This window comes from Hoplias malabaricus, chromosome 17 (genome assembly GCF_029633855.1).
Source record: "Hoplias malabaricus isolate fHopMal1 chromosome 17, fHopMal1.hap1, whole genome shotgun sequence".
NCBI classification, from domain to species: Eukaryota; Metazoa; Chordata; class Actinopteri; order Characiformes; family Erythrinidae; genus Hoplias; species Hoplias malabaricus.
This window is the reverse complement of record NC_089816.1, coordinates 10,633,449-10,645,565: the sequence shown is the minus strand read 5'-3', so window position 1 is coordinate 10,645,565 and position 12,117 is coordinate 10,633,449. Positions and strand designations below refer to the sequence as shown.

The window sequence follows — 12,117 nt, the reverse complement described above, 5'->3', positions numbered from 1 at the left end:
TATTAGTGTTTATCAGATTGTAAAAGACCTTCAAATTATTAATAAAGACTTCTATCACTTAAGGCTGCAGTGATGTGATTTAGAAAATAGATAAATGATGAAGAGGATAGTTCAAATGCTCACAGATAAAGAAAGATTAAGTAACCAACAGTATGCAATTTAACATATATGTGAATGCAGGCTCCCCAGTTTTCAAGTTATTATTAAGGTCAATTTTTTTATGTGTTACAGCTGCATGTTCAGTATAAGGTTCATAATATATTAATGTTCTATTATTTATAATTAATTATTTTATACACTGTTGAATTGAAACAAAAACCTGGATAACAATGTTTATCTGTATATTTAAAAATCTGAAAGTTAAACCAAAAATACAATAAAATATATATAATTTAGCATTGTTTTTTTCCCTCATTCATTCATTCATTCATTTAAAGGTTTAGTTGGATTCTGTAGAAGGGGAGTCAAAATTCTTTGAGCTCAACTGTGTCCAAACAGTGTTTTTTTTTTTTTCCTATTTCTTTTTACTTTATTTTTTTTTAATCAATTCAGAGCATTTCAGTTAATCCATTTTTTATGAAAATTTGACACAGTGGAAAAAGTATATTTAGTTCTTAATTATTTTACTTATATAATAATATGCAGATGAGGGCATTTATTTATTTTTTTGAAAATTGCAAAGTTGACATTTTGAATGTTGAAACGGATATTTTCCGGCTTGTAATGCGGTAATAGAATCAACAGGATAAAGAATATGGAAGAATGCTTTTGAAAGGCAAGTTTGCTCAAGACTAAAGAACCTCAAACCAAAACCATGGAAGTCACGCGTTTTGCACATTGACATTTGCAGAGGTCAGCAGGATATAATGTAGCGCTGATGTGTGTTTTATGGCTTCACAAATGTATGAGAGATATTACACAGTTAAATTAAACATTGCATAACACCTTCAAATAAACTGTGTGGGATCAGGCACTTTCTTTGTCAGCTTAAATCTCTCACTCTGTCAGGACATAGGCATAACTGCTGCACAGGCCAGATTTTACACTAGGATTTATCCATGATATCCCAAACTTATAACTGTATAGTATTTTTACAACTTATTTGTCCTCATGAATTAGATATAGAACTTTCTTAAAAAAAAAAAAAAAACATGTGCCACTAGAGTGCTCCAGATATCTGTACCTTTTTTTGACGTTTCAGCTTACTTTGTACATGGACCCATGGACCAAAAGAAAATGTTCCCAACGTCTTTGGAATAATTTCTGTCTGCCTTTTTAAGTCCATTGAAAGTTAAGGATGTACTGTATTTTCCCCCCTTCACCTATCAGTTTACCATTTTGGAGATATGAGGTTTTCTTCCATCACAGACAATGTGAGTTGTTTTCATTAATGTAGGTTTGCTTCAACTGTGGAAGAAGTGTCAGAATATTTTTCTGTTATTATGAATACTGTAATATTATGTTTTCTTTGATTGTTGGGTATGTATTTGCAGCATAAAACCGCTTTTTATGTGGCTAAAGCTTTTGCATTTCAAAGGAATGCAAGTATAAAAGCTATATCATGCAGTGCCTGGGCAGTGACAGCATTTCAAATATGGAATGATCCTTCTCTTGCTTTATAAAAAGTGAATTGAGGCTGAAGTGGAACTGAAAGCACTGTATGTTTGTACCAGGGAGTAATAATAAAAAGTAAATAATGATAATAATGGTAGCTACCTCTTTGATCCTAGTGGCTGTGGATAGACTGTCTACAGCGACGCTGGAGACCAGTGAAGTGTCCAGACAACAAGAACAGCCATGGCTTCGGACATCAACTATCAGGATGGTAACTGAATTTATCCTGCATTCAGAGAACATTAATATGTTTGTTTTGTTATCTTGAGTTGTGGTTTACACAAAGGTCTTGTTATAGTGCTGATTAGAGGGAAATATTATTGGTTTTGTCTGTCACGGGTCAGCCCTATGATAGTATCCTTTTAGTACTTCTCTCTGTTATTAATTTTCGCCTGACTTTCCTCTGTGATGTCTTATACAGTCACTGTAACTATAATTTAATTTAATTTATTCCAATTTCACTTAACATTGTGTGAACATTTTTATGAAAAGAAAAAAGAAAAATAGAAGTGGTCAAAAAAAAACTTGATGTCAATCAGTCATTTTCTTCATTACTTTTTGTATAAATCTTTGTACAAATACTTAGAAATCTGGTTGTATCAGAGTGAACCAGCACAACTGGTTTATTCTGGGACTATGAAACAATTAGAACTTTAGGTCTCCTGTGATTTGCACAATATAGAAAAATGTAGTGCAAATAATAACCACTTTCCTTTACAGGAAAGGTTATTACAGGTTATGATTTTGTTTTCTTCTTTGAAGTTGACTATTTTGAAGTATGCAAAAATTTTTGCCTAGAGATTAAAATGGTAAATGGAGGTTTGATGATTCATAATTAACAATTTTTCTCAGGCCCTGTGTTCTCCCAAAGACAAGAGAGTCCAGCGGAGGATGAGGAACCCGTCCATTCTCCTTCTCGCAATCAGAACGAGTATGAGCGTATCGGGGGAAGAGCCGGATCCTCGTAAGACTAATCACGCCCGTTCTCTTTTATGTAGTTATGTAGTATGTTGTTTTGTCTAAAAATCTGATTTCAGCCCCTGATTCATGCTTTGCAGGTTTTTTCAGACTTTAATTCATTTACTGAAAGGAAACATAGGCACTGGTCTGCTTGGCTTGCCTCTGGCTGTAAAGAATGCAGGACTTGTGGTAGGACACTGTGATCTATTTAATTTAATTATGTTAGTACACACATGATCAGCACAACACTGTAAATGCTTATTTTTTTAAGTCATGTTCTTGTGTTTGTCACGGTCAAATAAAGGTGTCTTTAACATGCTCATCAAATATTTGGCAGCAATGTTAATAATGGTCATATTTTGTACCTTTGACTGTAGGCAGAGAAAAGTCTCCAGTCTATAGACTGTGGAACTTTAAGAGTAAGGGTCAGATAAGTTGTTTCGGATATAAGATTTGAGCCAGAATGCTCAAAATAAATATAAGTTGGTTTAAAAAAATGTATTATAACTTGATATAATACAATACATAACACTGGTTATTTTATATATAATTATAAACATGTATAAAATAATCAGTATTATATTTTGTAGAATGTGTTTGTTCGTTTATTTATTTATTTGTTTATTACTATTATTATTAATATTATTTCTTACGTGTGTGTGTTACAAGTGCACATCTGTTTGAAGGTCAAAATTTGATCTATGTTATTCCTCTGTAGATGGGTCCTCTGTGTTTGCTGGTGATGGGCATTGTGGCTGTTCACTGTATGAGCGTCCTGGTGAAATGTGCTCATCATTTGAGTGCCAAGTATGTAACCTGTAAAATGTCAGTCACAGTTTATTAGATTAGAGCTTGTTTGCTCAGTTTGATTATATAGACACAGAGTCACACCCATGTCCCACTGACACTACACTAGTTCATCATTTTTCTCCTTTAGCTGATACTCTGAACAGTCTTTGTCATGCTGAGTTTGCACATTCTGTGTGACATGGATGTTTTATTCCTGTAGCTTTTAAGGTTCCAACCATAGCCATATGGTAATTGCTGTTGTTTCTTTTTATTTTAAACTTTACAGTGTATATTAAAACGGTTAGACACCAGTGCTATATATGTTCATTTCAGAAATTCAGTAAATTAAAGTTAAGTTATTTAGTGCTGAATAAAGCAACGAATTTTCAATTTAAAGCCATTAATTGTTACATTGTTAGTACTGAGATTTGAAAAGCATTGTTCAGAAACAAAGCAGTTTTGTTGGACGCACAGTTATGGATTAACTAGGAACGTGCTTCAAAATTCCTAATTCAAGCGCATTTCCTGTAAAGGATATATTAACTTGCGACCTGGGGTTTTCAAACTTATGCATTCACATGTTCAAGTATGAAAATGTTGGTCTTGCCATTATGCTTTTCTAGGCTTGGCAAACCATTCCTGTCCTATGGGGAGGCTGTAGAGTATGGAATGGAGAATGTGTCTTGGTTGAGAAATCATTCTCATTGGGGAAGGTAATTTCTGTATTTGTTTATATGTTACCTGTCTGAATATTTATTTTGTTATATTTTTGTGAATCCATTTCTTTTTTGTTCAGAATAAAATATTTATATCTATTTCCATTTATTCTCTGCACGTTTCTGTGAGGGAACTTGACATGCGAGTCTATATGGGAGAGGTGCTATACCAATCAGTTATCATTAGTAGTAACTTTATTTACTAGTAAGATTATTTGAAGGTTGGGCGGCACGGTGGCGCAGCAGGTAGTGTCGCAGTCACACAGCTCCAGGGACCTGGAGGTTGTGGGTTCGATTCCCGCTCCAGGTGACTGTCTGTGAGGAGTTGGTGTGTTCTCCCCGTGTCCAAGTGGGTTTCCTCCAGGTGCTCCGGTTTCCTCCCACAGTCCAAAAACACACGTTGGTAGGTGGATTGGCGACTCAAAAGTGTCTGTGTCTGTGTGTGTGTGTGTGTGTGTGTCTGTGTTGCCCTGTGAAGGACTGGCGCCCCCTCCAGGGTGTATTCCCGCCTTGCGCCCAATGATTCCAGGTAGGCTCTGGACCCACCCTGAATTGGATAAGCAGTTACAGATAATGAATAAATGAATGAATTATTTGAAGGTGATTTTATGGTTTATATGTCCTCTCTGACTCTGGGATATATTTAAAATGCTCTCACTGAGACAGGTATTTTTCTTTTTTTTCTTTGTTTCCTTTCCTGTTAGGCATGTGGTGAATTTGTTCCTGATCATCACACAGCTGGGCTTCTGCTGTGTTTACTTTGTATTCCTCAGTGACAATATCAAACAGGTGAGAAACATCTCAAATTCCCTTTTAAGCTTTTAGCATCTGGAATCATAAGATCATTTTTAACAGAATATATCCTCAACCATCATTGTTGTAAAAAAAGTATTTCTATTTTCTTAGTGTGTTATTGATATTTAAATATTATGCTGAATTTTCATGATTAAAGGAACAATAGGAAAGATCCAAAATTATCTCGAACAAATTCAGTACATTCACATATATTATAACCTAACATTTTTGTAATGTTTTAATATGCAGTTATTTGTCATTCTTCAACGTACAACAAAATGTGTCTTCTGCATTTCACCCATCTGTGGCAGTGAACATACACACACACACACACACACACACATGCACTAGTGCACTAGGGGCTGTGAACACACACCCAGAGCGGGGGCAGCCCCAAGGGCACTTCAGCTGTGGATGTTCCCACCGGTCTTGGGGATTGAACCGACACCCTTCCAGGGCCAAGCCTCGTCCACTAACCTCTCTACCCTCCTTCTCTATTTTTAATCATTTGAAGATGTTTTTTTTTTTTTCAATCTGGGTTGTTTTAATCTCCTGAAATAACATGAACCTGAGTATTCCTAGGTAAACTGTGTGTTCATTGCAGTAATATCAATGCTGAATTAGTAGTGTTGGCACTTGAGTTGTTTATTTCTGGTCTATGTGCAGTCAAATCACTTTTAATATGACTTAGAATAAGCTGGATCATATGTGGAATGCCCACAGCACTTTTGTGATCTACTGTTCTTGATATATTTACAAAACAAATAGAGACATGGATTTTTTTTTTTTTGCACATTGCCTTGGTGTATCAGGGGCTTTCACGCTGCTGGTATTTTTCCACTAGAGGGCGTCATTGGTCTTTTAATATGTCTTTGTGGTTCTGCAGTTTAGTGCTGCTGTCATCGGTGTAGTTCACTTGGCTTAGACACAAAACAACTTCTAAGCAATGAATGTTAAAGCAAACCTTGGTTATTATCAGAGTTTAATGGAAAAGCAGAGTGTAAGATTATTCATGTGATTTGCATATTTTGTGTAAATATGTTTTGCAAAACATTGAAATACAGATTAAGCAGAATTGTTTAATGCAAATGGGAGACATGTATTTCTGCTCTCCAATGTAAAGCACGTGTCTACAAAATAGCAGTTGTTCAGGAAAAGTAAAAACCTTCTTAACTTTTAATGGACAACAGTGTAAAAAGATTTTATTCCAAGTAATTTTGGAGCATTTCTATTGGTCCATTCATCATGAAATTTTCACACAACGTAAAGGACAGCTGCTGTGTTCAAATGATGTAGCAAACTGAAAATCCACAAAAATGGAGATATGTTTTTTCATTGGACAGCGATGATATACATGTACAAACGTATGAGATACAGCACTGTATAATTCAGATGCATTTAATAGATGATAACATTTAAAGAATGAAACAACTGCAAAAATGCACTTTTAAAATTTGTTGCTGACTTTGAAGTATGCATTTCAACCCTTAAGGAAATGTCAGAAAGAAGACTACAGACTTCAGAAAAGGGGCACAAGTCTGTCTTTGTTTTATTTTCAATTTAATATAAGGTTTGAATTTTTGGCTCATCATTCCGTTCTGTATTTATTTACATTTTGCTGGGTGTACCAACTTTTCTGTACTGTTTTTATCTCTGCAACTTACCTCACTCACATAAGCAAGTATTTGTTTGGGTATTTAACCCCTCTGGCATGTTTTTTTTTTTTTTTTTTTTTTTTTTTTGATGTGAATTTGAAGAATTGGGCATGTTAATAGAATACTGATTTTATAGAATAGTATCACTCCATTTGCAAAATTAATTGGCAGGAAATGTATAACATTTTAAATGTAATGTTCCACAAAACTACTCTTTCAAAGACAACTGTCATATTCTGTGTAGGTTATAGAGGCTGCTAATGGGACCACGATGAACTGTGAAGTGAACCAAACTGCAGTGATCGTCCCCAGCTACGACAGTCGTCTCTATATGATCTTCATCCTCCCCTTCATTATCCTGCTTGTGTTTACCCGCAACCTCAAATTCCTGGCCCCTTTCTCCTTTTTGGCCAACTTGGTGATGAGTGCCAGTCTGATTCTCATCTATTACTACAGTCTTACGGTACAAACATGCACCTACACACACACACACACACGTCTAGTCCTGTGTAAAAATTCTTTACCTTTATTAAACCTTCCTTAGCTTAAATCTTTTTCAAAGAAAAGTGATCCCAAGCACGTCCATTAAAGTTGAGCTCTAGGTTTTGAGACGTCCAGTCCATTGTTCTGACATGACATAGAGGGTTATTTGTTCAATTTGCAATTTTTTGACCATTTCTTTTTTTTTTCAGTAATGTCATCATAAGCTACTGAGTCACACCTGTGCATTTTTTTCTGATATTTTAAGGGCATTTACATGCTCTGTCCCTCTCTTTATTTTTTTAATAGCTGCTAATTATTGTCCTTGAGTTATATGTAAATTAGTTGTTTAAATGATTCATTTTGTTTTCAGTGAACTTTAAAAAATATATAACCCTTCCAGCACAAATGACTGTAAAATAATCACATTTGTGAGCATGCTCAGACCAATCCCACTTGTTCTTTCTCCCTTTTGATTGAATACTGGTGGTTGTGGATGAAGAGTCAACTGCAAGTGACGGCCTCTGGAAGCATTTAATAGCTGGATACCTGCCTGCAGTGTGTAGCTACTGCATACAGTAATATGAGGGAACTAAAGCTCTGAGTTTAATAAAAATGAAAAAATTATGGGTGGCATGGTCTCAATAGGAAGCATTGCTACCACATAGCTCCAGGGTCTCGGGTTCAATCCCCACCTCGTGTCATTGTCAGTCAGGAGTTTGGTGTGTTCTCCCCTTGTCTTTGTGGGTTTCCTCCCACAATCCAATACATGTGTTTGTAGATTGATTGATGGTGTGAAAATATACACAGGTGTATGTGTCTAGGTGAATGTGTAAAGCCCTGTGATGGACTGGTGCCTTGTCCAGGTTGTTTTCCTGCCCATCTTTGTGCTGTTTTTCAGAGTAGGCTCTAGACACAACATGACTTTGATCAGGATGAAGATGAATAAATGAATGAATGTAAAACTTATTATATTTAGAATATGATAGGCAATGAACGTTTGGAGGACTGTACAGTTTTGTTTGTTTTTAAAAATGGGGAATTTTTCCCTTGCAATTTTATCCTTGGCCAACATTCTTCAAAATAAAGCTGCCAAAAAATGTTCTTTGAAGTGATGGTGTTGAAGAGTTTGTGGCTCCCCGAAGAATCTTTCATTTAGGGATCTGATTGTCTAATTGGTTGTTTTTCAAAAAATATTTGGAAAAACTGAACACAAATGGGCAGCCATTTTAGACAACATGTTAAACTTCATCAACATTTGGGTGGTACGTTTAAAATGAATCCCACACTCTGCCTACTGAAAACCACAAATAACATGTGGCTTGAAATTTACACCAAGAATGGCAGCCTGTCTAAAGTCTTTAAGCTAATCAAATGTTAATTGTCTCATACAATAGCTAACGGTACTTGATTAGTCACATCATAAATTATTTCACAAAGGCAATGCTTAGTTCCTTCTTCACATATGCAGCAGCGCACCACTGACCTGTCCATACTTAATGCTTCAAGCAGGGCGTCAAGCTGCTTGAAGGAGAAGGGTTTGACTCTTCCATGTGACCAGCCAAAACCCATACTTACATGTACTTATTGAGAGGTGGGTGGGGGGGGTGAATCTCTTTGTCCTTCATTCCCAAAAGCATTCCTGAGGATCCCATCTACAGATTGAACAAGACACAGCTGTGATTTGAACATGGATACCTGTAGCGTGGCTTAACTCTGCAGGGGAAGGGTGCGCTGTAAGCAGAAAAGCCCCACACTGGGGAGATCAGCCTTAGAGATGTTTACACAAGTGCTAACTGACTGGAAAAATGAAATCATTGGGAATTGTACAATTATGTGCTCTTTTTTTACATTGCATTAGTTTGTTTCCCACACTCGTCTGTCAATCTTCTGACACTTTCCAGGGGAACCAGTACTGCAGAGATATCTAATATGCCTCTGCAATTGATTTTATTTTTCAAAAATCGCCTGCCTGTTGCTTGAAATTTTTGCATGTTTTTGGTGTGTTCCACAGCTGCTTCTACTCAAACCCACCATTATATTGTTTTCTTTCAGAGCTGCTGTATTATTCCCATGCTTATGTTTAGATTTTTCAACATCTTTCCTATTTTTTCCCAGCATATTCCAAATCCTATTGACCTTCCATATGTTGGAAAAGCCATTGATTTCCCACTGTTCTTTGGAACATCTATATTTGCCTTTGAGGGGATTGGTGTGGTGAGTTTTCATAATTTCGTTTTGTTTACTTCATACAGTATCTCACCAATGTATTAGTCATTACAGCATCAAAATTAGGAGACTACGTAGCAAAGGAAGAGATCATCGTGATATTTCAGCCATTAGCAAATGTTGCAGTGTTTGAATATATTGTGAATGAGATAATAGTATTAAAAGTATTAATTACATGAACTATGCAATCAAATTAGATGTAGGGCCTCCTGTATTCAGACTATCCCCAGTAATATTGTGATACCATAAAACACCATGTTAAAATTTTGTAGACTGCTTTCATAATTAGTGAATACAGCTGATCTAAAGGGGCTATATTATACATCATTTTTAAAAGTTAGTACACTTCTGAGTTCTTAATAAAATGTCTGTGACATGCTTTAGTCAAAATGGAATAAAACAAGTCAAAAAGGATCACACAAGATGCCACCATTCTCCCCTGGAGGTCCTAGATCTCAGCAATATTCCAAAGCTTTTTATACTTTCCTTAATTAATTTCCTTAATAAAGTCAATTTTAGTTTGTTTTATGCTTTTGTTTTTATGTCAACTTTCTTAAATCTTTTTTTTCTCATTTGTAAGACACTTTGAATGACCCCAGTGTATAAAAGTTCCTACATAAATAAACTGGCCTTGCCCTGCTCAGAGCAGCGAATTTCAGCATGTTCCTTTAAATGAGAATGAGCCACAGCTTATATCAGTGTGAGCAACCAGGAGGAGTGGCTTTTCATTTCATATTCACTATATTTCTCTGTATTTCAGCAGTACCCTCTGTGCTTATTGTGTATGTTTTGCTTCATTTAAGCTCATGTTTGGGCACTCAAATAAACACGGGTCCAGAGCTGTGATTGCAGAGACTCAGACTAGGAGGTGGGACAACTCTAAAGTCTCCAGAGAGATGTAGCACAAAATCATAATGACTTATTTTATTCCATTGTTTTTGACTTATGCAGATCCCTAAAGTAATGTAAAAATGCACCGTAAAAGCGATTTCTCTTTCATATGTCTACTTTATGGTGCCCTTTTGGTGAGACATTTTCCATGTAACTTTTATTATACACACAGAAAAACCTGAAATTAAATATGATGTTCTTGAGCAGCTGAATGTGAGGTTAACTTCAGCACAGTTATTTTTTTTGTTTAATCATATATATATATACTTTGTTTTCACTTGAAAGGTTCTACCACTTGAGAATAAAATGCAGAAACCTCAGAGCTTCAGGATGGTCCTGTACCTTGGGATGGGCATTGTCACCATGCTGTACATTTCCCTGGGCACAGTTGGTTACATTTCTTTTGGAGAACGTATCAAAGGCAGCATCACCCTCAACTTACCGGACTGCTGGTGAGTGTCACAATACACTTGGCTGTTTTTCTGATGAGCTGTTGTTCATATCTCTGTGGAAGTGACTCATCCCAGTTGCGACTTTCTATTGATCCATTTCTCACATGCAGAACTGGAAGAGATTCAAACACTTTACAATAACAGGAGGTGCACAGGCAGAGAAAAAAGCCAGGTTCTAATAATCTGTCAGAAAGAAGCTTGAATTATCTGAGGGAGGGGCAGTGTTCATGTGCTCAAACCCCCTTCCTGCCAGTGCCTCTTGGCTTTAATCTCTTCAAGGCTTGGACGTGCATTCTATTACGCTTTATGACCGGACACCACATGCATCATCGGTCGAGTGAATTTTCAGGTGTTGAAGGCGAGCACACTTAAACATTTGATCATGGAGGAATTCAATTTACAGGAGTGAGCCCACCGCTGCACTTCGTAATCGAGTTGGGCAGCGGACACAGGAGGTTGCTCTTAGTCCCTCTCTCCAGCATGTGACACATTGCAGGTAGAGCTGTGAATGCAGCCTGAACAGTTCACTGAGTGCAGGAAAGAAAAAGAGCTGACCAGAAAAACTATCGGGGGGTGGACGGGATGGTGGACTGGGCACAGAGCCCAAAAAGATGACCGGGAGTCTGTCAGTGTGCAAGACTCTACAGAAAGCAATGAAGAGGCAGGCACCGTTAATGCTAACTCTAAGCAATGGGGTAGAGGCATCAATCACCACCCCCTCCCACTCCAAGCAATTAGGGGCATGCGGTGATTCAAGTGTCTCTCAGGAGACAAATGAGTCATCTCTAGGAAATGCTGCTGATTATGCAATGACAGTAATATGTGTATTTGTACATTAGCTGCAGCGCTCATCAACAAAGTTGTTTTTATTTTCTCTAGAAAAGGCTTTAAAACTTACTTGTTTCTGCCATTTCACTGCATTCATCATCATCCATGAAATGTAGATGTGGTGGATCTGATTTCACTGAACCATAGGCCGCCATGCTGTTGTTCCCATTGTATTGAATTTGATAAAGTGCAAGTGGACACACACACTTAGTCATATATTTCTGCAATGTATTAAAAGTACTGCTTAATTACTGTTTTGTAAACGTTTAAGGCCCTGTCCACACGGATCCGTTTATTTTTAAAAACTGAAGTTTCTCTGTCTGTTTTTGAAAATATCCCCGTCAGGATACATACAAACACAGTTGCATTAACATGCCAGTAGAGGGCCATAGTACCTCTTAAAAAGAGCCATCAAAACACCACAAAGCATGAGAGAAACACAGGGGTGTTATTCTGAAATCACTCCATACTCCCCATGTAGTGTACTACACAAGTCATGAAATTACTGAATCTATATCTTAATGGTGCATTAAATATTTCTATTTCATTCATCATTCCTTCATTATCTGTAACTGCTCATCCACTTCAGAGTCTCGGTGGGTCCAGAGCCTACCCAGAATCATTGGGCACAAGGCAGGAATACACCCTGGAGGGGGCACTAGTCCTTCACAGGGCGACATTCACTCACACACTCACACCTATTGACAA

General features: G+C 36.9%; 1 protein-coding gene across 3 annotated transcripts in view; it reads left to right on the top strand.

Annotated features, from left to right (window-relative positions):
- The window catches only part of slc36a1 (solute carrier family 36 member 1), a 45,121-nt gene that overhangs the window by 480 nt on the left and 32,524 nt on the right, over positions 1 to 12,117 (top strand). For all 3 annotated transcript variants that reach the window (XM_066649473.1, XM_066649474.1, XM_066649475.1), the window contains exons 2-10: positions 1,731 to 1,825; positions 2,467 to 2,578; positions 2,673 to 2,763; positions 3,293 to 3,381; positions 3,987 to 4,076; positions 4,784 to 4,868; positions 6,774 to 6,992; positions 9,128 to 9,226; positions 10,415 to 10,581. In XM_066649473.1, coding sequence (XP_066505570.1) covers positions 1,798 to 1,825; positions 2,467 to 2,578; positions 2,673 to 2,763; positions 3,293 to 3,381; positions 3,987 to 4,076; positions 4,784 to 4,868; positions 6,774 to 6,992; positions 9,128 to 9,226; positions 10,415 to 10,581 — 980 coding nt within the window. In that variant the 5' untranslated portion in view covers positions 1,731 to 1,797. The remainder of the gene's footprint in view (positions 1 to 1,730; positions 1,826 to 2,466; positions 2,579 to 2,672; positions 2,764 to 3,292; positions 3,382 to 3,986; positions 4,077 to 4,783; positions 4,869 to 6,773; positions 6,993 to 9,127; positions 9,227 to 10,414; positions 10,582 to 12,117) is intronic.